Here is a 25331-nt window from a genome sequence, read left to right on the forward strand (position 1 = left end):
TAATCTTTGGGGCAGCTATGAATGATTTAATACAAATCAGAAAAAATGTTGGCACTTTTGCTCCTTAAAGAGGAAAAGTGTGAGGGCTAACTGCTTTTCCATTGTTTTAGGAAGAACATTCATGTCATAAGGGAAGGAACTGGTAGAAGAAGCTATGTAAGAATGTTTATAAGAACAGATGTGACAATACTGATCAAAAATTATGTCGGTGGAAAAATCTAAAATCTGAGAGCTGACCAACACTACCTGTATGTCTTAAAGTATAAGTTTACACTACCTGTTTTGGACAATTATGTGCTTGCTCTGCACACATTTAAAGGCCACATGGTTATGATTCAAACAGCTAGCTGTTAAATCCTGCTTAGTTAGTTCTGTCTTCCTCTGAAAGACCACACAGATGCTGCGTTTAATTTCCTTCTCTAATTGGTCCCTTCCGGTTTTTTTGGTGTAAGTTATATCACTTTGGACTTGCTTGTGCTCACCTACTGCTGTAGGTTTTAACTTGCAATGCTTTTCTCAGTGCTTCCAAATGCAACCTCTGGTCTTTGGAAAAGATCTCAACCATCATTCTTCAATGTATTATATTTTGTATTCATTCTTCTGTTTTTGTTAAAATATACATTCACTGCATTAGTATAAGGCAGAGAAAAAGCAACATCCAGTTTATTTTAACCAGAAGGGTTACATTTTTCTTCCTTTAAAGTCATTAAGACTTAAATCTTCAACTATTCCAGGGTGATCTGTTCTATTTTAGGGAAGTAAAGAAGTAAATACTTGTGTAATATAAACTCCCGTCAGATATAAGTTACATGCAAAACTGGCTTTAAAACTGTAAGATGAAACATTGTCAAAACTAAAGGTGATGTGATACTGCAGGAACATGTCAAAAAGGGAACAGTCACTTACTGCTGCATTACTCCAATCTTTAGAGTTTGCCCCGCAGGAACCATTGAACCTTTCTCTTCAGAAAACTCCAGTCATGGAATAATGAATTATCCCTAAGCGTATTATTTGATGTCCTTTTCCATGCATTGCTATGACATAGGTTTTTAGCAAAGCAAGTCTGCAAAAACAGTATCAAGTATTTTCTCTTTCTGAGGCTTTATTGCTATTTATTATTTTTTGTTGCAGTAAATCATCAGACTTAATGAGTATGATTTCTAATTTTGCTTTGGCTGAAAATAATTTCTAGTTATTTTACCAACTGCTACAATTATCTCTTCATTTCTTCACTAGTTGCTAGAGAAATCTGCAATTAGTCATGCCACTCACAGAAACCTTCACCTAATTCCATGGAATTCTCCTTTTGTCTTTTCATTTACTTGGAATGTTGTTTTTCTCCTGGATCTTAAAAGATGGGCTTTGTCCTGAGTATTAACAAAAAATGCTAAGTGTTTTTATAGAATTGCTGTCAAACAAATCTTCTGACATCAGTTTCTATTTTTGGGTGACCAAATTTTTCTTCTGATTTTCAAGTTACAAGAATCAGTATTCGTGTATGAAATGCTGGTCCCATACAAAGCAGTGGAAATTTTGGCATTGGCTTAAACAGAAATACGGTTTTAGCTTGTGTTCTCTATTCATGACTTTTAAACAGACTGCGATTATCAGAGGTACATAAGTTTTACATCACCAGCATAGATGTGACAGCATTAATTACCACTGGACTTAAAATGCAATTTTTCTTCCTTCTGGTTTATGTTCATGAGAATATTTTTAACACTTTTTGTCCACCTAGGGAACAAATCACTTGTTAGCACATAGTGTTAATCATCTCCTTTTGCTTTCTTTCAATGTTTTTCCTAGGACTCCTCTCTAATGTCTATATAGCACCTGAAGAATTTTCATTTCCTTTGCTATAACTCCACTATGTAGTATATTTCTTCTTGCCTGTTTTTATACAATAAAAAGTTTAGAAAAAGAGGCAAGCATATAGATTTTAGAATATATAAAATATTATATATACCATCATTTATATTGAAGTGAAAACATGCACAATGAAAAAAAGACAGTACTGAGAAAAGATGTGGTTCTATCAAAAAAACAGAAAAGTGCCTTGAAAACATTGAAAAGACCTCAAGAAGACCTTGACGTTTGAAATTGGGCTTGCAAGAAGATAAGCAATCTGCAAATCTGAAAGCAGACACTCTATAATTAGAACTGTACTGATGATATAGCAAAAAGGTTAAGTGATCCTTGAGCAGTATCCATGTAAGATTGCTTCCAAGATTAAATTTAATTACAGTTATTCATATTGCTGATTTCTTGCTGGAATTGTGATTTCAAATATTAACAGGATTTTTATCACTTTTTCTTACTACACTTTAAATTATTTCAGAATCTTCTGGGAAGTGTCTGTGTCTTTGTCTTATGCAGAAGAAGGATCTCTGCAGAAGTGATGATAATATATTGTTAGGAGCAGTAGTCATGCAGTAGTGCCAAAGAGCCTCTGTGATTGACTTTCATAATAGGCATAATACAAACACAGTAAAACAAAGTACAAGCAGTACAGTAACAGTAATGAAAACATTTCTTAATATTCTTTGTATTTCCATATCTCCAGGTATCATGTTCCCACTTTATCTTCCCTTGCCCTGGCACATTTTGGGGGCATATATAATTAGTCTATGTGCTACCCATCCATGTCTGCACAGTGAAAATCATAAGGCAGATAAAGTCAGCTCTTTTCAGGCAATCAATTCTTATTACAATACATGAATGCTGAGAGACTTTCCAATAACAGTAGATGTGGACTGGGAAATACCTGCTTTTTTGTTCCATAACACAAATGGGGAAATATGTTGATATAGAAAAGCTGGTATTTCAATCTGTTTGTCTGGTTCATAATTTTGAAAGAAGGGAAAATAAAAAGAAACTGATATTCCAGCTTTTAAACTACTATAATAGTAATGCATAATCTATACTATTACTAATGATCTATCTCTTGAAACTCTACATGTATGTATAAAAAAAGAGAGAGAAAACACAAAAAAACTACCACTCAGTTAAATGCTGGTACTCCTAAATATTTTTTATTCCCTCTTAGGAGCTTTTAAAAATAACTGTGCATATAGTCCAGTTCACAAAGACAAGTAATTTTGTAACGTCAAGGTTTTCCTCCTTTGGCCTTTCTACTACTGCAAGATTGGTTTATAGTATTAAAAAACATTAGTTTTTCACGTATTTTTCCTTTTCCTTCTTTCTGCCGCTGGAATGTAGTGACATTGGAATGTATACGCTAAACAGAAATAGTGTTGCATTACATTTTTCTCTTTTGCAAAAATGAAAGTTCTCACTGTGCTCTCTTTGAGGTAAACATGTAAGTAATCACAGAAGATCAGAAGAATTTGTTCTAGCTGTGGTGATAGTTTGAAATTTATTAGATCTAACTCTTGCATATTTTGGGGGGATTCGTATCAAGAGTTCTTTCTGGAGTTGATGTGCCCATCTAAAAATGCTGATGTCATATCTAATTACTACAATTTCAATAATTGTGCTCTTTTGATTCAAGAAGATGTCTTCTGAATTTTCTGAATTTTCTAAGAGCATGGGTCTGTTCAAAATATACACTGGTGGCGAAGTCAGAAATAAAATTCGCTATAATGACCCTAGACTGATAGCAAATACCTAGTCTGCTTGCTTACTATAGTGAGGTGCCTTTATTTTCCTTGGTAGCTGGCGGTTAGAAATAGCTAACACACTGTCGTAGCCTGGTCTATTCTTCCCGTCACTTCCCTTGTGGGTTCTTAGTTCCACTGCCTTGCTCGTCTTCATCTTAATTTTCCATCCTCAGCTAAAAGTGGCTTTTAGCTTTTTTTTTGCAGAATTGGCTGCACGCAAAAGAAAGCATTAATGAAATGCTGTAGTGATTTAAACTGCATGAAGCACTTGCATAGCTTTGTGGAATAATTTAAAGCCTCCTCACAATATATTTAGTCAGTGACTGAGCTAATGACCAGTTCACCCTCTATCTGCTTCAAGGGGTACATCCAGAATGCTGATCTCAGGGAAATTACATTTTCTGATTCAAATGCCACCCAGCCTTTATCTCAGCTCTGGTTTGGCCTTGCTGACCCCAGGAAGAGCTGCAGTGCCAGGTGCTCAGCTGGTAGCTAATGACAAACTAGACACAGTGGTGGCTGTACTCTTGGTTCGCAAGAGAAAAATGAGCACTCCTTTTTTCCTATATACCCAGCTCTATTTTGTCATGAAAAATAGCTCCATGGTAACATAACTGCGAATACCATCCATGTATCTTCCATGATACGCAGATCATAGTTAACAATAGTTGAGGAAGTTGTATTAAGCAGTATAAACCTGTCCTTTAATCAAGACTTCTCAACAGAGTGTCAAAAAAGGAAACTTTTAAAGGTACCTAAGCTCAGATGTTACAGATTTTTTAAACAGGCACATATTACAAAAATACACAGTTGTCTAAAATTAGAAAGAGAGTGACTGTAGCAATGAGCTGCATTTTAAGATGATTTGATAATATTTCCAAGCAGTATAACCTGTCTTCAGTCCTAAAACTCCCATCACTGATATATAGGAATTATTTCATTCTTTGGTTGCACTTTGGGAAAATTGATTATAAGCCGAGTTTACTGAGCTTCAATTTACTTCTAGAGGATGTAGTGAAAACTGCTGAAGTAATATTCTGTGGTAAAATTTGACACTCTACCTGATTTTAAATAAAATTTAAAATTTTTTTAAAAAGGAATCTGACCACATACCCAAACAAGCATAAAATGATCATTGAGCAGCTCCACCTAGCAGCTTGTTATTACATCCAGATCCCCACTAAGACAACTGTCCTGATATGTTGGTCCCAGTTACATACACATAACATGCATGCCACATGTAATAGTATGCATATAAAAACACTTATTACAGCAATTCTCCAAACTGAGATAATACATCTTAGCAGTAGCACAATTACATCTACACTATGACTTCTGCCAGTGAGGATATGTCAGGGGAAATAATTCTGAGTGAGCTGGTGAGAACAGTGCAAGCTTTTGGTGCAAACCCAGCCCAGGAGGCCTGCAGATGGGTGGTTGCTTTGTTGTGGAGCACAGTGCAGAGGTGTAGCCGCAGCTCCAGGCAGGGCTGCGCCTGAATGGGCTGTCACGCTGCACAGGCACAGCACCCACCTCACATGGGCTGACAAATAGGGTGGGAAAGTGGACTGCGTTTTAGCAGAAAATGGGCAGTAAAACGAACTGCATTTTAGAAATCTGCAGTAAAACTAGCTGTTTCTCTACCGGTGCCTATAACTGATGCAGCTTTGCTGCTTTTGAGACCCAAGTAATGTCTTCTGCCTCTTCTTCTGTATGGCTGTGCCTTATGGACATGCTGAGTGAGGCGATAGGTACCCTTGGCTAGGGAAATTTAACAGAGACACCTGCACAGGAGACTCCTTTCTGTGTAACTGTTTTGGGGTTTGTGCCCCAGATCAGGTATGACAAAAAGAGAACAATATCCAAATGGGGTTGGGGGGATATATGTGTGAGAAGAATGCCAGGCATATGTAGAAAGTAACATAAGGAGGAAAATATGTAAACTTTGAATAAAAATGTTGCCTGAAAGATGCAAATTCACGTAATGGTTATTTCCCTAAAGGTAACAACTGACACCCTCATTTTCTTATTTTCTAAGTGGATGGGAAAATATACCTCAATGTTAAAGTTCAGTTTCACTATTATTCAATTGACTAGTGCCTTTACTTCATGTGTGATCCTTTTGATAAGCTCTATCAGAGGAATGGAAATAATTGCATGATATATCTAGGTCTCTCTGAAAAATTCACAGCAATTGGATTGGGAAATTATATCTAGTTTAGGGATATTAGATATTCCATTACTGCTGCTTTCACTCTGTAGCATTAGTAGGACTCATTTCTTTCTTTCTTTTCCTCCCTTTAGCCCTAAACAACAGGCAAAAATGGCAGAGTACTGCAGATTAATATTTGGAGATGCATTGCTTATGGATCCATTGGAAAAATACCCGGTAATGTGGTTTGGTATTTATCAGATCACAAAGATCTGTGTGAATTGTTGTTTAAGTGTTTCAGTCTGTGTCATTCTTCATACACGGCCTTTCAAAACAGAGTCTAAGGGAGAGGGTTAAACAACATGAGCTGTTGGTGACTTAAGCATATAAGTTCTGATGCAGAGATTGTTCTGATACAGTGAATTGTAATCTTCTAAATGCAATTGATTCTCATAGTGGCCATTTTATAATGTAGGCTTTCATATTTGAACTAATACTTACTTCAGTTATTGCCGTAGACATTTCATAAAGCATTTTTCTTTTCTTCTTAAGTGCCCTCAGTAGCCCTGTTTAGTTTAATGTTGAGATTACCTCTTGTGCAAAATACATTTCATTTTAACAGGGCTTATAGGGTTACAAAATTATCTTGCACCATGTGGGCCTTAAGAAATTACCATAAGCTCGATTCTTTTGTTGTTGTAATAAATTTCTCTTTCCTTTCCTGCAAGCTTGAACCTGGGGTTCCTCTTCCAAGCCCCATGGATTTAATGTACAAAATTCTGGTGAAGAATAAAAAGAAGTCGCATAAGTCTGCAGATGGAAGTGCAAAAAAGAAGCTTTCGGAGCAAGCTTCCAACACGTGCAGTGATACATCTAGTATGTTTGAACCTTCCTCCCCTGGAGCAGGTATGAATTGAATCTACAAATACATTTCTCCCTAAAACCCAAATGCTTAATTATAGCTATCATTCAGTCCATTTACATTGCTCTAGCAAGGTAAAGGTACACCAGTGTGGGCCTTACTCAGTAGGAAACAACGCTAAGTGTCATTGATCCAGGAGTCTGTGAAGGCTCATGGCTGAGGAATCACTTACAGAGTGACCGAAAGCTCAGTGGTGTGTAATAACATTTATCTGCACTGCTTAGGAAGTAGAGCAATCTGCCAAGTCCTCCACCCTTGGGTGCCTTTTCTATGTGCCCAAGCCTGATACTAAATATAAATGTTTTCTGATTTTTGTTGCCTCAGAGATGTACCTACCATTTGGTGCCCTTTCGGACTTAACCCATTGCACAGGAGAACTGCAGTGGTTCTGTAGTGTCTTAAGATTTAGGGTAACTGTGAATGAGATATCTGTTCCTTGGGCAGGCAAGGCTTAACCCTCTGTTGTCTTGCATTAGTTGGGAACACATCACAGACCTCTGTGCAAAGTGCTATAAAATGTTCCTCTGTTCCAGAGATAGAAACAGGCAGAAATATTACTGCAAACAAATATTTGTTACCATCAGGAATTGTAGGGAATGTAGCCAATGGAAAGCAGTGTATTACGTTTGACTTGTTCATTATTAGCAGAATTTTTAGAATCAGAAATGAAATAGAAATGTTACTATAATTTAATGATCTGCAGGGGACCATTGTGAGTGTTGGTATGCAAAAATTAGTAAGAGATGGTCTTTGTTCTGAAGAGCTTGAAACCTAACTAGAAAAGACAGAGAGAAGTGCAGAGAAAAAGATAAAGTACGGATTTGCTCTAAACCACAGGAGCAGATTAGCAGCAGGACAAACAACAAAATCTGTATATCCTGATTCCCAGCCCAATTTCTGTTCCCTGCACTAGAATTTCTTCTTTCTTTTAAGACTGAAATTTTGGATTGCTAAAAGCATAGACATTTATGCCCCAGTAGTAGAATACTTATAGAGCAAATTGAAAGCTTTACTGGAATATAAGTTCATCACCATTTGCCATTAAAAAACTTTTTCCATTGTTTGTAATTTTTTCTAAACTGATTAATTGAGCTGAAATTTTTCATGCTGGCAGTTTGCCTCAAGCTGAATAAAGAAAAAAGAATCCGGCTGTATTGGTGGATAACACTGTTTATCCTATTAGAAGCAAAGAACGATTTTTTCAACTATTGTGTTAAGAAAGTTTGAAAAGGGCATGCTTTGGAGTAGGGCTTGGCTTTCAAAGGAGGATTCATCCTGGTGTCAGGAGTGATTTAATACTGTTTTCTTGATTTGCTTTAGTCAAATCCCAAGCAACAGAAAAATAAGTGTGTGTATGCCAACTGACTCCCTTCCAACACTTGAAATCAGCCCTGGGATCCTAACTCTACATTTTTGTTACCAGCACATAGTGAGAACCCAGTGGCAAAGTATATGTCTTGCTTTCTGAGTGCCTGATCTGCATAGAGGGTAACAGCTTTATCTTTCAGGAGCCTCTCTATGAGCTTATATAGGAAAAGACCTGGGCTGTGAATCTAGATGTTGATGATGATGCAAGGCAGGGGAGTCAGTCCCATAATAGGGTGTATAATTTTACAAATTAACTGTGAAAATTATGTCTGTATTACCGAAATAACAGCCTCTGTTAACTGTAGATTGTGAAGATGAACACTTACAAATTAGAAAATGCTAGAACTGAGATTGCAAAATTGATGTGGTCACTTGGTTCATCTGTGACTGCCGAAATATATTACTTGTAATCCTTCTGCCAGCCATTGTTTCTCCTTTAGGACCTATGCCTCTTTTGGAGAATGCAGTTAGTCAATATTTTTTCTCTCTCTGTCATTCAATACTTGATCCTAGATGTAGCATCCTCATCTTGCAGTGAATTTCTGTGGGGGTATCCAGGCTGCATATGAGCACTTGACAAACAGCAGTAAATTTATCTGAACAATACCTGTGGGAAGTGAAATAATATTAAGCCAATTTTATCTAAGGACAGCCAAGTCTTTGAGGGCTTAAGAACAGTTTAGGGGTGACTGATAAGGAATATCCAGTATCTGATTTTTCAAGAATACTTTGAATTTTTAAGTATTCTGAGCACAGCTCCAGAGATTTCAGCTACAGCTTACAGTTATGAGCACACAGCATTTCTGTAAATCAGATGCCAGATTTCTGTCTGTGAACATTTTAAAAAAAAAATTATTCACCATTTTATAAGACTGCTGTGGGAAGACCCAGTGAAGAGCATGGTTCCATGGGGCAGTGCTCAACAGTCACGATGACACCCTTCTTTTCACTGCCTTGTTCCTTGGGTGCATCTCAATATCAGCAACATGTAACGCTGGAGCACTGTAAGCATTATGCTCCTCTATACCCAGTACCAATTCCTTTCTGGAGCACAAGAGGAGTAATGCAGTGAAAGAGTCACTAAAGGAAGCCTAATTCTTAACATTTCTTAACATGAAGTGTTTCAATACTCCAACCTCAATATAATCTTTACATTTAGCAAGTTGGGCATATTATTCAAATAACTGTATTGTATTGTGTAGCTCCTGTCAGAATTACTGCTGATTTCTAGGAGAAAGTTGTGCTGATTTAGCTTTCTTGAGATTTTAAATGAGTTTTTTCACAGCAGTGCAAAAAATACTCAGATTCATACTTCAGTTGATAGCAGGCTTTGCTGTGTCTTACACTGCTTGAGTTCAGATTTAAACCCAAATAAACCATTCTTCTGATACGTTTATAAAACATACCATATAAAAGCTAGGTGGTGTAGTAGGTGGTGGTGGTGTAATTCTGAAAACAATTCTGAAAACAATTCTGAAAAAAGCTTTGCAGAATGGCTTGCAAGATGTTCATGAAACTGATGTAAAAAGTAACTTCAGTAGGGTATAATATCTGTCAGTGGAAAAAGCTTTCCCTAAAGATACAGCAAAGCTGGCAAACCAGAAAGACCATTTCTGAGAAAACACTTGTGACGTAGATTGTAATTTTGGTAAACAAGCATCTCGGACCTGGCTGTTTTAGCACAATGAATGCAAGTAAATAGGCAAGATTTTCAAGGAAGTTAGATTACACTGCAAAAAGAACAGTGGCAGTTGTGCAGGTACATACATTTTACCAAAAGTAGGCCTATACTGGAAGTAGCCAAAACTTGCTAATTGAACAGTATTTAAATTTTCAAGCAAATTTTAATTTCTAACTGATAGGATGACATTTTTGTCAGAGTAGTGGATGCTGCAAGGAAAGAGTCACAGGGAAACAGAGAGAGAGGGTAGAATTGGCTTCATCATTTCACGGTGACTAAATAGAAAACTGGATAAAAAGTTTTAGGCTCAGTGTGTGTAAATGCATCAGTACATTGCTGCTGCATGCCAGCTGAAGCCATGGCCCACTGCTATAAAGTAAAATGTTTTAGCAAACTGAATGAAGTTAATTTCTTCCTTTTTAAAAATCAGCAAATGCTGATGATGTACAGCCTGTGGAAAAACCAAAAGGTGATTTTCCCATCAAGATGCTGGTGGCTGCCTAAACATTCTAGAGCTAACAAGCTGCACCAGCAAGTACCACATTTATAATCCATTCCGGCTGTTATATTAAAGGCATCTGAGAAAGCAGATTACCAAATTCCTCTGAATTTCAAGCAATGTATAACCTTTATTTCCTTAGCTCCCAATATCTGTCACGCTGCTGAGGCATGGTGAGAATGGATAATATTTAGCACTCTACTTCCTCAACCCTTGCTAATAGGGATTTGGCATGTCATTCCCAGCTCTCCTAATCATCTTCCATTCAGTATTACTGTGGTGAAACCCCCTACCCATCAGTTGGGATTCAGCCTCCGTTGTCCACTTGTTAAGTTGCCCAATGAGCACTTTTATGCCTTCCCTATGCTGCTCCACTCACTAGGGGCAGCTCCTTGAAAACATCCTTGAAACTGCCCCATTACTCCACTGAGAAGTTTCCTGTGCCCTTCTGCCTGTGAGCGGCTGACAGTATCTGCGTTACAACTTACCTATTGTGGTAGGAGCAGCATCTTTTTATTTCTTGTTATTCTCCTGTCTGCCTCTGTCCATGGGCAGGCTCTTGTCTCGTTGTCTCGTACTTGGAGGGCAAGCCTTTGAAGCAGGGCTTTCTATTTTCACTGTACTTGTATACCACATATCATGGAGAGGTCCTGTCCTGACCTGGGTTTGTAGTCCCACCTAAATGTAAATAATAGTTATGCCATTACAGCTAGTTGTCCCTTAGATAAGCTTACATGTACACACTGGACTTGATCTGCAGCACAGCTGCATCTGCCAGCCTACATGCATTTATGGTACACAGTGCCTGTGCCCTCCTGGGAAGGGATGGGAGTGATGGCATGGGGTTGATCCCAGCACCACTGTGGGAGGGTGAGCATGAAGGTGTCCGCAGCACAGACATCTTCTCAGTCTGGCCAAGGCTTGCTCTGACTGTGTCCCAGCAGTGTAATGGGAAAAGAAGGTTGGGCTTAAGCATAATACCATGCTGCTGAGTGAAAGGCAATGCAGATGTAGTCATGCTTTCTAAAACACTTACTAATTTTTATTCTGTGTTTGCAATCCTGTGTATTATTTGTCCTGGTTTTGCTGTTTGATGCAGAACTTGAAAATGAGATCTGATCTCCTTGGGAGTTTTCCTGTTAAATATTTTTAAATAAAGGAATAATGTGTTGTGTACTTTCCTCCCCGGACGCTTCTAGGAAGAGCAAGCTATCATCTACCTAATACCTCAGCAGTGCAAGTTGGCTGAAATCTGCCCCATGTCCCCCATTTTGTGGACTGTGCAAAGTGTTATTTTGCCAGCCTGGTTAAATCAATTGAGAGCTTCCCATCCAAAGGTTGTCACTGCAAATCCTGTGAGAGCTTGGCTGGCTCTTCGCAATGTATTGAGGTTCCCTGAGCCATCCCTTGAGCCTGTTGAGCAATCATGTTATTTTCTTCAATGAAATGTTCAGGAAGAAGTGTGTTCATGAATAAAAGCCTGACATTTCAACATCTGCATCTGGAAGGAAATGCAGCCTGGGTAGTCATCATTTGGTTGTGAAAGGCACACTCATTTAAATCTCCATGTTCAGAAGGGGCCCACTGGGCATGATTCAAGGCCTGCTGGAACAAAGAGGAGTTTCTTTACTGACTCAGTGGGCTTTGGATTAGACCCTAAATTGACAGGAGGAACGGAGACTGAATTACCATTCTCCAGAGTGTTTGGGAATGCTGCACAGTGGTTAGATTTTTGTGCTGCCAAAATAAAATTGCCACTGCTGAAGAAAGCTGAAAGGTTTGTAGAATAAAATCTTCAGGGAGAGCTGTCAGTCTTACAGGTGAGGATAGGTGAATGCAGTATAAGTTAAACCTTCTTTTCCAGAGTCTTCTTAAGATGCACCATGTACATTTTACGACAGCCAGACACACAGGAGAAGTTACTAAAGCTTGATATTCCTTAATGGTTTGATTTCTGGTGCAACCAAATCAAAACATTTTAGAGGTGAGGGGAGGCATTTGTTAATTAACGATAAAGAACCTTTGTCTTGCCCATAGGAATTTGATGAGTACACCGCAATTGGGAACAAGACATAAAATGTGTTTTATTTGGTCCCATTTACTCCAGCAGTACATTTTCAGGGAAAGAATGAGTTTTACGCATCTTCTTCACATTATTTGGTTTGCACTGCCCTCAGGCGGTGCATTTGAGCTATGCCACCAGAGTCCTAACGGTAAGGCGCACCATAGTTTGTGAAGGGAGTTAATTGAAGTCAAGCTATTGCAGTTAGGCTCCTGTGCCAAATACTCCCAGCTTAGCTACCTCAGTACATGTTACGTTCAGAACAGATGGATTTTGCTGAACAGCCCTTGGTACCACAACACATGAGAATCTTATCAATTTTCATGCATGATATCTTCACCCCATGCATGCTGTTCCGTGTGCACTTCCCAGAGGGGGTGACACATTCACAGAAGGCCCTGCAGGGGTCTTGCAACAGAGAGGGAGTTTAAACTCACATTTCCCATGCGCCAGGGCTGTGCCCCAAACACGGGAACATCTCTTCAGAGTAGTTTGTGATACTATACCTACATTGTGCATACTATGCACACCACAAAGCTCTTTTCTCATGATTTCCAAATACTGAGCATCCAGCAGCTGCAAAGGAAGAGTTTTTGTTCGGTTGGGCAATAACTTATCAGTGCTGAAGATGGATGAATCCCTCGAGACAGTGTATTTGATTTGTGCTGTGAAAAAAAGCATGTGTATAATGCAGTCTCCTTTAAGCAGTTCTACTTGCACATCTTTCTTGAATTTATTGCTGGTAATTATAACTATTGCTTCAGCCATTAATTATCTTCTGTTTAAAACTTTTCAGGAGAAGCAGAGATTGAGAGCGATGATGATGATGACTACGATGATGACTGTAAAAAGTCGTCGATGGATGAAGTAAGGGGGTAGATATGTTTTATGGTAATGGATTGGTTCCAGCAGTTGTGGGTTGGCTTGTGTTACCAAGAGTGGGACTACCATCTAGTGGAGAAAGGGGGGCAGAGCACTGGGAAACACACCAAGTTTTTGAAGTTGGTTGTTAATTGGTTTGGAAGCACATCTTTGCTTTGTTTATTTATAGTTTCATTTACTGAAGAATAAGAATTAATAGCACCGTAGGTGATCTGGTTTAGACAACTGCTTTTGGTGTATTTAGTATTGTTGGAAGAAAAACTTGACATCAATAACTTAGAGCTATATTTGTTACTTATCCAACGGTATTGATAAATGTGCTCAGCGCTACGCATGTGTAAAGGTAATGCAGTCCCTTCCCTAGGAGCCACGTAAAAAAAATGAATACAGCAACAGCTTAATTAAACACTTAAATTTTACAGCAAATTTTCTTCTTTACTGTGTGATGCTCCCGATGTGAGGCATTGACTCCACTAAGCCAGGATCAGTGAAAGATATCACGGCTGATAGAAAAACTGGGCTTTAGTATTTGTGGCCTCTGATGGCCACCATGGACAGATCAAAACTGCAGCATTTTCCTTTCTCTGTCCTAGGGTACTGCTGGAAGTGAGGCTATGGCCACAGAAGAGATGTCTAATCTGGTGAACTACATTCAGCCTGTGAAGTTTGAGTCATTTGAAGTATCAAAAAGTAAGCTAAACTAAGCGTGAGCAACATCTTATACTGAAAATTACCTAGCAAGTGTTTGGAAGAAAGTTCTGGAGAAATGCTGCTTGGCTTCCTCGCTGTTAGACATAGGGACACAGACAGAAAATGTTCCCTTGATATCCAGCCAAATAAATCCATATTTATTTTGAAACCTGTATTAGTCTAAATATCAAACTTCATCACCAGTAAACATGCTGCCATTCCAAAAACATTTTTGAAAATGTTGTACTTCGATTGTCTTTGTTGTCCATGACTGAAGAGTAACTTAACCAGTTTGAGAAAGGTGGTCATAAATATTCCCCTGGATTGAGCAAGTGCTTTATATTTTGCCTCTGCTACTTTTTTAGAGGATTCAGGATAAACAGAATCTGCCCTTCCCCATGTGCAAATTGACTCTTTCATGCCTCTGTCTATCATATAGAAAAGGCCACAATTTCATCCCCTGCTGGCTTTTACGGAAGATGCTTGCTATTAATGCACTCAGTGGCATCCTCAGTAAACACTGCACCATCTTTTCCTTTCTTGATGCAGAACCCCCTACTGTTTGCCTGCCCTTTTTCACTTTGTTTTGACAGGTTTCAATATGGTCTTGGAGCTTTTTAGTTAAAGAACTGTATAGCATTTTAATTTATTATGGATTTGTGGAGGCCTTGGCAGAGGATAGGTAATTGGTGCCTAAGTCCATATCTGAACACAAGATTTTGCATTTACTTATGATGAATAATAAACATATAGAAAGTTACCTACCTGTTCATTTATATGCAGGTATTTATACAGACATACACACAAGCATTCACAAACTCGTGCAGAGAGCTATGCCTGTTCCCTATAGTAGTGTCCCCTTGGATGTTTATAATCTCCTCTAGCTCTAATGAGAACTGGAAGAACACAGTGGGAAGGAGATATTCCTTCTGGAAAGGAAGCCATGTGAATCCTAGCAGGACAAGTTGATGCAGCTGTTATAAAATGGTCATGTGTAGTTTTCGTCTGTTCACATGCCTGTGCCTTTCTGAGTTTTGTCTTTTGTAAAGAACTGCTAATGTCCAGATTTTTTATCCTAAGTCTTGATGTGACCTTTGATCAATCATACTGTTTCTGTGAACTTATAATGTTAAGGAATTAATATTTCTGGTGTTTGTGTCAAAAAAATCATAATGTGGTAAATGTGTCCAGTTAGTTAAAGCAGTGGCCTTACATGGTAAATGGTGCTGGCTGTTTAAAGCAATGGGCACTACAGCATGACTTGTGGGTTCTGGTCTTAGTCCTGGCCTGGACTCACTGCTGGACCTTCATTAAATTCAGCAAAGATGAGCTGAATAAAGGAGGAGTTAGATGAGGATATTTTTTTTAATTTGCTGCCTGCGCAGTTGTTGCCCAGTTTTTATTTTTGTTCACCTGACTTCATTTCCCTAAGTGTAGAGCTCCATACTTGTCTTTTATACAGTTTCATCATTTCAGTGTTACAACATTTTTCTGATTTAGTATTTTCTAATTCAGAATTTGTTTTGATTTGTGGTCCTGGCCTCTATGGTGATGATAACAATACCTCACTGCTCCTATAATTCACACATTTTAGAAGTGTGCTTTCTGGTCTTGCATCCAGCTTATTAACAGAAATATTGAATAGCACTGGATCTGTAACAGTCCTCGGATTGCCCTTACTAGATGTGTTCCCTCTCTCTGACAACAAGTAGCTGTAACTGTATTTTTGAAAGTTTTTCATACGTTTCTTCAATCAGCTGTCTGTCTACTCCATAGTAACTTCCTCCTGACAAGATAGCACCATGTAATGTATCATGAGAGAGAAATGGCTCTCCTGCACAGTCTCTTCTTCAAAGGGCAGGTTTCTTAATCCTCTCCAGGTGCTACAAGGAAATAATTGTTCTTATTTTAATTAGGAGTTTGGTTAAGCCCTGGACGTTTAGTAACCAAATCATTTAACAACTACCAGTTCTGGTTTCCTACAGATGCTGTACTTTAAGATAAGGCTGAGAGATTCAGTATATTGCTACAACAAATTCTAACATCTATATTCTAAATGGAATAAAACCACTATATATGCGTGTTGCTAGTGCTATCCCATTAGTAAAGGGGAAGGATGGAATAAGAATAATCTTAGTGCCTTTATAAGGAGCTGAGATGGGGCTGAGCTGGCTGGAACAGAGTCTGGAGAAAGAGAGGATATTACTTGTTGGAAAGGAAGAGGGGTGGTAGGAGAGCATCTTCTAGGGAACAGCAGGAATCTTTTGCCATTAGGAGATAACAGCTATGAATAATGGCAGTAACATGATGGTTGCTAATTAGAAATAGGGACAGGCCATAATAAAGTCTGAGTCCCAGCTCTCCTAGAGGGAGAGAATCACTTTTGGAACACCATGGTCCTCCTCTGACTCTTCAGTATACACTGAGAATAGTTTGTAGTTCACAGGCTGGCAGCACATTTTCCTCTCACGTTGGCCAAATAATCTAGCTCCTCATTTCTTTGGATCAACTGTTTCCTTTTTGGCGTCCTGTAAGGAAAGCTCCCACCTGTTTCTGTCCTGCTTCTCTCTGCAAGACAAGTGCTTTTGTTCAGTTTTATGCCTCTCCTGCAGCTTCGCAGTTTGACTTCAAGGAGCTGGCCAGGCTGGCCTCCTGGCCATCCCTGGATTACTGCGGCACAATTACTTCTAAAACCAGATGAGGGCAAGCCTTTTCTCTGCCTTATTGTTTGCTTTTGATAAAGTGGTGGGGTTAGAGAGTTCATGTTTCAACACAGGCACTGTTTCCCTCATTTCTAAAGGGAGTGCTGCTGTGATATCTAATGGCTATGACCTCCCAGCGCAGTGGCCCCTTCTAGGCAATCTACATAGCTGATGGTGATGAAATGGGAAGCTGTTATTTTACAGGAATCCTTACCTTCCGTACAAAAGTGTAAAGGAAAAAATACTGAAGCTAGAAGGGTCTTGACTTAGGCTCTCTGCTACAGCATGTCGCATGGGTACATTGAAAGGCTGTGCACATATCGGGCAAAGGTATGTTTAGTCCTACAAAGTTGAAATCTTAGGAGGAGCCTTTCACCACTGTCAGGTCAGAAATTTTGACTAAATTAAAGAGGTCATAGAAGCTCCATATTAGTTCAGGGTGAGGTCTGACGACCTGCTGGGACACGGGAGTGTACCTTCAGGCTTGATTAGATAGCAATGTTTCCATCACTGTTTGAGACAGATGTGACCTTACCCTGACATACCAAAGATAACAAAAACTGCTGTAGGCACAGCGAGCACACTGCTTAGTTTAATCTAATATGGACTTTAGTTATTATAGCTTCAAATTGGCTCAAAGCCCTTGCATCTGTCTGCAGACACAATCTAGAGATTCAGAAGGGCCCTCTGAGTTCCCCAAAAAGCTGCTACAATACCTCTGCGTCACACCTGTGAGCTTTGGGCTCTACCTCTCAAATATATCAACATGGTATTTTGCAAGCAAACATGAGAGATCTCTGCCCGTGCCCTGACTTTCTGTTGCCTGCAGCTGGTACAGTAGCAATCTCAGGCAGTACCAATGCCCTTAATTTGGGCAGTGCTAATGTGAGTTCAGATGGAGCTCTTGAGTACGTGCAGAGTGAGCTTACTGCTGTCAGGAAATGATTGTGTATGTAAATTCTTTGAGATCAAAGTGAAATGAGCTGGTGAATAGTAGATGGGTTAAGGGGACTGAGACTAAACCTGTTGTTTGTAGCTCATGTATCGCATATGATTTCATGCTCTAATGTGTCACATTTTATTTCCCCTTTAAACTTTCAGAACGCAACAAAAGTTTTGAAATGTCTTCTTTTGTGGAAACCAAAGGGCTTGAGCAACTTACGAAGTCTCCTGTGGAATTTGTGGAGTATCCTTGACTTTCAGAAAGTTGCTTTCTTAGCCTTTCTATATCTGAGATTTGTTACAGGGCTTTATTGAAATTTAGAGACAGGAGCTGGGGAAATAGGGAACCCAAATGAAATTTGTGGATTTGACTGTCTTCCTACATGAATTAATTGGCCTGAGTTCTGATGAGCTAATTTAAAAGCTGGCATGAGTCCTTGTGCTGTGGGCTAGGACTAGAGGGAATAGGCATAAACTACATATTGAAGACCTAATATTTTGTATTCTCATTGTTAAATTTATCATCCTATATGAGGTGGTATGAGTTATGGTGAGCAAATTGTCAGAATGTGGCCGACTTGTTTTTTTGCAAAGTGGTATGAGAAAGTTTACTCTCCCAGCATACATCTAGTTCTAAGAGCACTGAGCTGTTTCATTACCACACAATTCTTTTTTAAAAAAATAATTTTTAAAGAAAAGCTAAGGAGCATTCTGTTTAGACCTTTTGATGTTTCTCAATATCTCTCATTGTGCCTGCAGTTAAGAATGAATGGTCAAGATAAAATAGTGCCTTAAAGAAGATTAATGGAAAGCTATTTCCACAGATAACCTGCAGCATGTTCTCATCTCTGAGATTTTTAGACTCAACAGTAAGAAGTGTACACTCATAATTTCTCTCTGTATGTGGAGGCCAATTCTAATGCTTATTCCAGAAAAGCACTTTTTAACCGAGCACCTTTTCCCGTTCCAGAGGAAGATTTGCTGTTTACAGTTAATTGGCCTCTATAAATGCTATCATAGGAAAATCCCAAATTAGTAACCATAATGATAAATGAAATTTTATGAATGCTATGGTTTTTTGCATATGCCTGTGCTATTTCCTTGCTTATTCTGAGTACTCTGTACAGGAACAAACAGCACCTTTAATTACCCTGTATTTCTCATATCTCCTACAAAATTGTGGACCTCTGGAAGCATTATGGTTGCAGGAATCAAATAAGGAACCCACTGCCATTCTGTAAAGAACCTGCATTTAAATATTGCAGTTGCACCTCTTTGCAAAGTGATTTTTGTCATATGTACTATATCTTAACTACTCGCCATTTAGATACAACAAAATGCAGCTAAGCCGAATTTACCCAAAGGGAACACGTGTAGATTCTTCGAACTACATGCCACAAGTCTTTTGGAACGCCGGCTGCCAAATGGTTGCTCTTAATTTCCAAACTGTAGGTAAGTGATGCTGGTCTCTAGATTTTGTAAGCTGTACTTTTCCACTTCTCAGTTTCTTATTCGTAGGTAGGAAAGGCTTTATGTATCAAAAGATGTCTAGTGTTTGAATGATACTACAAAGCAGTTAATGAATATCTTTAAGAGGTGTGGGGGTTTTTTTTAGCTAGGAATATTCATAATTATCATGCTGTAGCTAGTATAATAGGCATACATGATGCCCTCCATGTTGTTATCATTTGTAAGTGGTTACCACTGAGCAGCATTTCAGATCTGGCACGAGATTTTTTTCCTCTGTCTTCCAAAATCTCATTGTATCAAGACATAAGGGACTTAGATAGCAAATTCCACTTTAAAAATTAGTTTTTAAGAAACAAAGACATTTGGGCTCCTAGATGCACAAGTCACTTTTGAAATAGAAATGTGTTGTCTTCCAAGGCTACGTCTGTTCTGAGACATACAAATATTTCCATCTACTGCATACCAGAACATATCCTGGTCATGTTCTGCCTCTGGGCATATGGTGCCATGGTATCATTCCCTTTTTCCTTTCCAGTTGTGCCCATGAACATACCACCTTTTCATGGAAAGCAAAACCCCACACAGGCTGGGAGTCCACAGAGTAATAAAAACCTCTTTGGGCCAGTTTCAACCAAGTATCAGGCACCCAGTGTCTGATGTTAGAAGGGGTTGGAAACATAAGTACTCTGCTGGGCTGGGTACAACAGTACAATCAGTACAATACTGGGGTACTCAAAACCTAAGTGTCAAGGCTTCTTTTAAAATTTGAGAATGTTTTCTATTGAGTAGTCTCTGAAAAGTGTTACAGATGTCTTTTTCTTGTCCAAAGAATCCAAGAGGGGGCTGCAATCACAACTGAAACCTCTAAAGCAACAGTGTGCCATAAATAGCTGTTTACATTACAGTCAGTTTGAAATTACAGTAATTGTTATTATTTTATTGCTTTTAAAATTATTATCTATCCAGAACATAATTCTTATCAATATTTTTAACACCTAGATTTGTCTATGCAAATAAACATGGGAATGTATGAGTACAATGGCAAAAGTGGATACAGGTTAAAGCCAGAATTCATGAGAAGACCAGACAAACACTTTGATCCATTTACTGAAAGTATAGTGGATGGAATAGTAGCTAACACCTTGTCTGTCAAGGTATGTACGCAGCTGGTGAAAATGCTCTCATAACAATGTCAGAGCATAGATATATTTCTGCTGTGCAGTGGCCTAGCAAATGACTATACTAAGTCAAGAAAATAAAATGCATTTCATTTCATGGAGTGATATTTCATTTTTAAATACTGCCTCACACTTCATATTGTAGTATAAATAAATGTATTTTTATTGCACGTATTCTTTTCCATAGAAGTAATTGGGAACTGAATGGATTTAGGAGTAGTTTGGCTGTGGTTTTAGTAACAAAGGGCTGAATTTAAAACATGCTGTTATGAAGCGGTAGGTTGGACTGGAATAGCTAGAATGCTACACTGTTTAGTATATATAAATTTTCTGGTTCTCTCTAAGTTCTCCAGTAGAACTGTGGAACCATAAACGTCAGCTGCAATTCATTGCCAACTTGCTTTTCTTCGTTCCTTTGTAAGGACCTCTGATGATGTTCAGGGATTGCCAGGAATCTGCAAATTGAGAACTACCTGAATGAATGTTTAGAGGGATAGATTGCATTGGCTATGACAGGATCAAAGATTTATACTTGGTATATGTCTAGTTATAAAAACATAAACTATCTGAAATCCTGTTATTCCTTTAATGGACTTGTCCATTACAACAGCGTCCGTATTATAGAATCCACCTGCAAAATTTCCTCCTGTTTTCATTGAGAGAAAACAACTATTTCCTCTCAGACTGGAGACACAAGCGTAGCAGAGCAGTGCTGTGAGGGATATGAATAAAGTAATAATCTGATGACATGCATCGGTAAAAAAAGATGACTGTGTGGGAATGACCTTGGTAGTGACCTGTAATCATGGAAGCTTTCAGCTCCTCCTGTGGGTTTAGAGACATTTTGTTGTGCTATTTTAGTAAATGGAGGTGGAAGTCATTCAATAGCTATTAGGAAGTGCACAGCATTTTTAACAGGAATGAGCATCCAGGAGTCATGAAACAGCTGTCAGAAGTCAGCTGCTTCTGCCTGCTTGGTGAAGACTCTGCTGATTATAATGTCAATGCCCATACAAGATACAGCTGAGACCGAATTAAGATTTGCTTTAGGCAAGCCTCAATTTGTTAAGGTACAGTGGCACTGCTATGTATTCCTGTACATTTTCAGTTTTCTGAAGTAATTGCAGGCCTTTCTTTAACCTTTTAAAGCCTTAAATTTTCCTGTTAAAAATAAGAACTAGAAGAGACCAGCTACTTTATAGTTGTTTTTGTTTTCATAGTGAAACTCCTGACCCTCTGTGAAGAGCCTTTATTAGAATACCAACTTTTTAGCTTGTTTTATCCCTTGCAGTTAAAAGCATATGTAGTTTCTCTGCTGCTTATACCTCTTTTCTTCTGGCATTTTTTGAACCTGTTGAAACTGGACAGAAATTAGAGTTCTCAAAGATACCGTGTTGTGGAAATAGGCAGCCAGATTGAGGGTGAGATCCAAACAAGTATTCCTGCTGAGGGAAGGGCAGCAGCATGATCTCAACCACATTATCGCTCATAGGGGAATTCAGGACCACAGGGTCACAGGAAACCAGGCCTCATAAGTTATTCTTCTTTGTCTGCAATATTAAACAGTGGGTTTTTGTTTATTGTGGTTTGGGGTTTGTTTTGCTTTATTTTAAATGCATACTATCTGATCATTAATGAGAATTATCCACCTGCATTTCAGCCACTCATTTCCTAATCCACCAAAGTGGTCTCTAGTGATCCTCCTTTGTTTTGGTTTTAGATAATTTCAGGTCAGTTTCTTTCTGATAAAAAAGTTGGTACCTATGTGGAAGTCGACATGTTTGGCCTGCCTGTGGATACAAGAAGAAAAGCTTTGAAGACCAAGACCTCTCAAGGCAATGCAGTTAATCCTGTCTGGGAAGAGGAAGCCATAGTGTTTAAGAAGGTCAGTGTAACACTTGCTTCCCAAATGTGAATTGTGCTTGTTTTATCACTGTCCAGCAGGGTAATTCTGTGGCTTACTGAACTTTTGCATTTGTTAGAAAGAAGAAAAAGATTCTGAATAGTTATTCCTTGAACTGTTTATTATTAACCACTTTTGGTCCAATTTTGCTGCCCTAGTTGTGCCAGCTCCTACTAAAATAAACGAGTTTAAAGTCACCTTGATTGTTTCACTGGCACAGCTGGAAGCAGCAGACATGTCAGTAGACTCATCTGCATGGCAAGGTGCAGTGCCATGCTATGAATGAGCAAGCGCAGATCCCAGCAGCAGTTTAGCTGAATTACCATGGCGTTTTGCCTTGGCTGAACAGCCCTCCTGTTAACCTGTGAGCAAGACGATGTGAATACAGCTGTAACAATCTGGCTGTCCAAGCTAGCACATTCAAAGCAATCTGTTATCTCTGCTTAGCACTAGGTTGTGCTATATAAATACAACCTAGGGGATGAAACCCCATAAATCCCATCCCCTTGAAATGAGATGTAGGCTTCTGAGTTACTCATGCAATTTGAACAACATGACTCAGACTTAATTCTCTAAACTTTGAGCGAGTAGAAAATATTGAGCATGTTTTAGGATTGTGCAGTGTTAATGTCTTATTGTGCTTCACAATACACTTGCAGCCTTTTTTAGCTGCAGTTTTTTAACAGAAACCCTGCATTTTGCTTATTGGGCACTGTGTTTAAGTGGATCCTGAGTCCCGGTGTTTGTAAAACAATTTCTTTCATATTTCTCTCATCAAATGTAGTTCACAGAGATGTTTATACAATTGGTACTTGCAGCCCCACTTTCTAGGGAGTACAGCACTTTTCCCTGAATATTTGGCCTTCTGAATGACTTTCCTTTGGCAGCCCGCCAGACCTTAAGTTTTGAAACATCACTAGCATTTTTCTTCTGTAATGAACTTCTAATTAGTGTACTTCATTTCTCTATTTAGTTAACAGTTGTGCCTGACTGCCTCTGTGCTCAGAGAAGCATAAATTACTATTTTTAGTAATGTTGAAAATAGAGAAGCTCTTACTTTCGGACTTTTGCCTTTTTTTCCCCCCCCTTTCATTGTCTAGATGAATTTTAGCATATGTTCTGAAAAAATGCATATTTGTGCCCAGATTAAAAATGTGTGTATTTCTATGTATATTTTCATTAAGTAAGAAAATTAGATTAATTATGCTACACATTTTTTTAAAGGAATATTAAAGATTCCTGTTTTAGTAAGGTAGTTTAAGTAACATTTTCTGATTTCTTGTTTTCTTTTTTCACTGTTTGGCCTTCTTTCTTATGTAGTGCCAAGAAAACATCCAATGCTAGTAAATGTCCTGCCTGATTAAACCTCTTTAGCCCAGCCAGTGAATGTGCTGCAGCACTGGAAAATTCTACTGGGGTTGACATAGTTCATGTAATTCATACATTCACACTCTGCAAAACAGGTTGAGTTGCTTGTTGAGTTTTCAACACTAATATGCCTATCAGTGACTTTTCTTACAAGTAAGCAATCCCATTGGTACAAACAAAAGGAAAAAAACATGTAGGGCTGTGCATAATAAGCAGGAAACAGAGTGGCATTCAAGAGTGATAGGAGTTCAGCTGCTATAGTCCCTTGTATCATATAGGGTCAAATTGCTGGGTTGAATATACTATGCACGCGTCCCACTTCAAGTTTCTTGATTGAAAAATGCTTCTATTAGAATTATTTTGACACATAGGTGCATGCACCCTGACCTCTTTCTTATATGGTAAGACCTTCCTATGGATATGTTGATGTTAATATCTGCTAGACTGAACTTTCTGTCTGCTATATAGCCTATGTCTGGAAGGAGCTGTTTCATTCAGTGCAAAAAGTTAATAATGCAACAATATTGCTTTCTAGGTCGTCTTACCTTCCCTGGCATGTTTGAGGCTAGCAGTGTATGAAGAAGGAGGCAAATTTATTGGTCATCGGATATTACCAGTCTCAGCAATTCGACCAGGTGAACTTTTTTCTCCATTGAGACAGACATTGTGAAAAGTGTGAAGAGTGAAAAGAAGCAGCAAGCCAGAATCCCAGTGCTGTAAATCAGCAGCCACTCTGCAGATTTATAGCAGCTGGGGATTTGAATGATCTGTCTCAACTTTGAAATGGAAAATACTGTATTTCAGCAGAAATTTAAATTTCTAATGAACCAGGAAAACCAATAGAATTAAGCATCAGAGGCATGGTTGGCACTTACCGGTCTCCAGTAGATCAACTGTTTGTTCACAGTTCTATGCTAAAAGGTGCAATTGTACACTTTTAAGAGGAAAGAGGGCAGCAACAGCTAATTTTGATGTCATCTTTGTGAGAATGGAAGATTGCTGGGAATGAAAAAAATATGCTCCTCTAATGTAATTTTTGCATGCGTCCAAGGACTGACCTATATGCAAGCTGTTGTATCTTTGCAAAACCTTTAAATCAACCCAAAATAACTTTTATCTTTATTACTGAAAATTAAAAAAAAAAAAAAAAAAAAATCATTACTGGTCTCTTCCAAATCATATAATTATTTCTATTATAATTAGTGGCCACTTGACTGAAAATTTTCTTGTGTGACAACTCAGCCCTAATTTTCCAGGCCAGAGACTTGTTAGAGATCATGTTTCAGGAAGATGTGGTGACATTGGCATTTTGAGCAAGAGAAGTGTCTGACTTCAATGCCAGCTTTGCCAGGGAGGGGGAGGAACAAAATGAGGGCAAGCCTATGGCCATAAACATGCTCCCAGCTTTGCTCATAGTAGAAAACTAAGAGTATCTCTGTTTATCCTGTACCTTATCTAACCGGTTGCAGCAGTAGCACAAAACTCACGTCCCCATATCTAACAGTTGTTGTCCATATTATTCCTGAAGACCTGATCTCAGGTAATGTATAAATCAGTCCCTTCTCTTGTGGCAGGTGATGTCAGGGGTCTTCTAAGAAGAGCTCCAAGTGGTTTTGTCTTAGCTGGTGTGGGCCGCATGGCCTCACTGCAAGCGCAAACAGCCTAGCCATGGGAGGTGGCTGCTGGGCATGTCACTGCTCCAGGATTTCCTCACCAGTTGTGGCTACTCCTTCCCTTCTCTCTACCCTGCTCTTGGCTATGCAACCCTGGCTGTTCTGTTGTGCCAGCTCTGCCAATCTCCACACCTTTTTTGTGAGCTAACTCAGCTTACCAATCCATCAGAAAACTCTCCACTGTTTTCTGTTGGCTTAATGGATATAATTGCCTCATGG

The 25331-nt window shown here is 38.8% G+C and overlaps 1 protein-coding gene across 2 annotated transcripts in view; it reads left to right on the forward strand.

Moving 5' to 3' along the window:
* The window catches only part of PLCB1 (phospholipase C beta 1), a 418396-nt gene that overhangs the window by 308745 nt on the left and 84320 nt on the right, over positions 1-25331 (forward strand). For both annotated transcript variants that reach the window (XM_049800910.1, XM_049800911.1), the window contains exons 13-21: positions 5925-6009; positions 6501-6678; positions 13101-13171; positions 13780-13876; positions 17680-17764; positions 18848-18972; positions 19990-20144; positions 21889-22053; positions 23975-24074. In XM_049800910.1, the coding sequence (XP_049656867.1) occupies positions 5925-6009; positions 6501-6678; positions 13101-13171; positions 13780-13876; positions 17680-17764; positions 18848-18972; positions 19990-20144; positions 21889-22053; positions 23975-24074 (1061 nt within the window). The remainder of the gene's footprint in view (positions 1-5924; positions 6010-6500; positions 6679-13100; positions 13172-13779; positions 13877-17679; positions 17765-18847; positions 18973-19989; positions 20145-21888; positions 22054-23974; positions 24075-25331) is intronic.

This window comes from Accipiter gentilis, chromosome 5, assembly GCF_929443795.1.
Source record: "Accipiter gentilis chromosome 5, bAccGen1.1, whole genome shotgun sequence".
In the NCBI taxonomy this organism is placed as follows: domain Eukaryota; kingdom Metazoa; phylum Chordata; class Aves; order Accipitriformes; family Accipitridae; genus Astur; species Astur gentilis.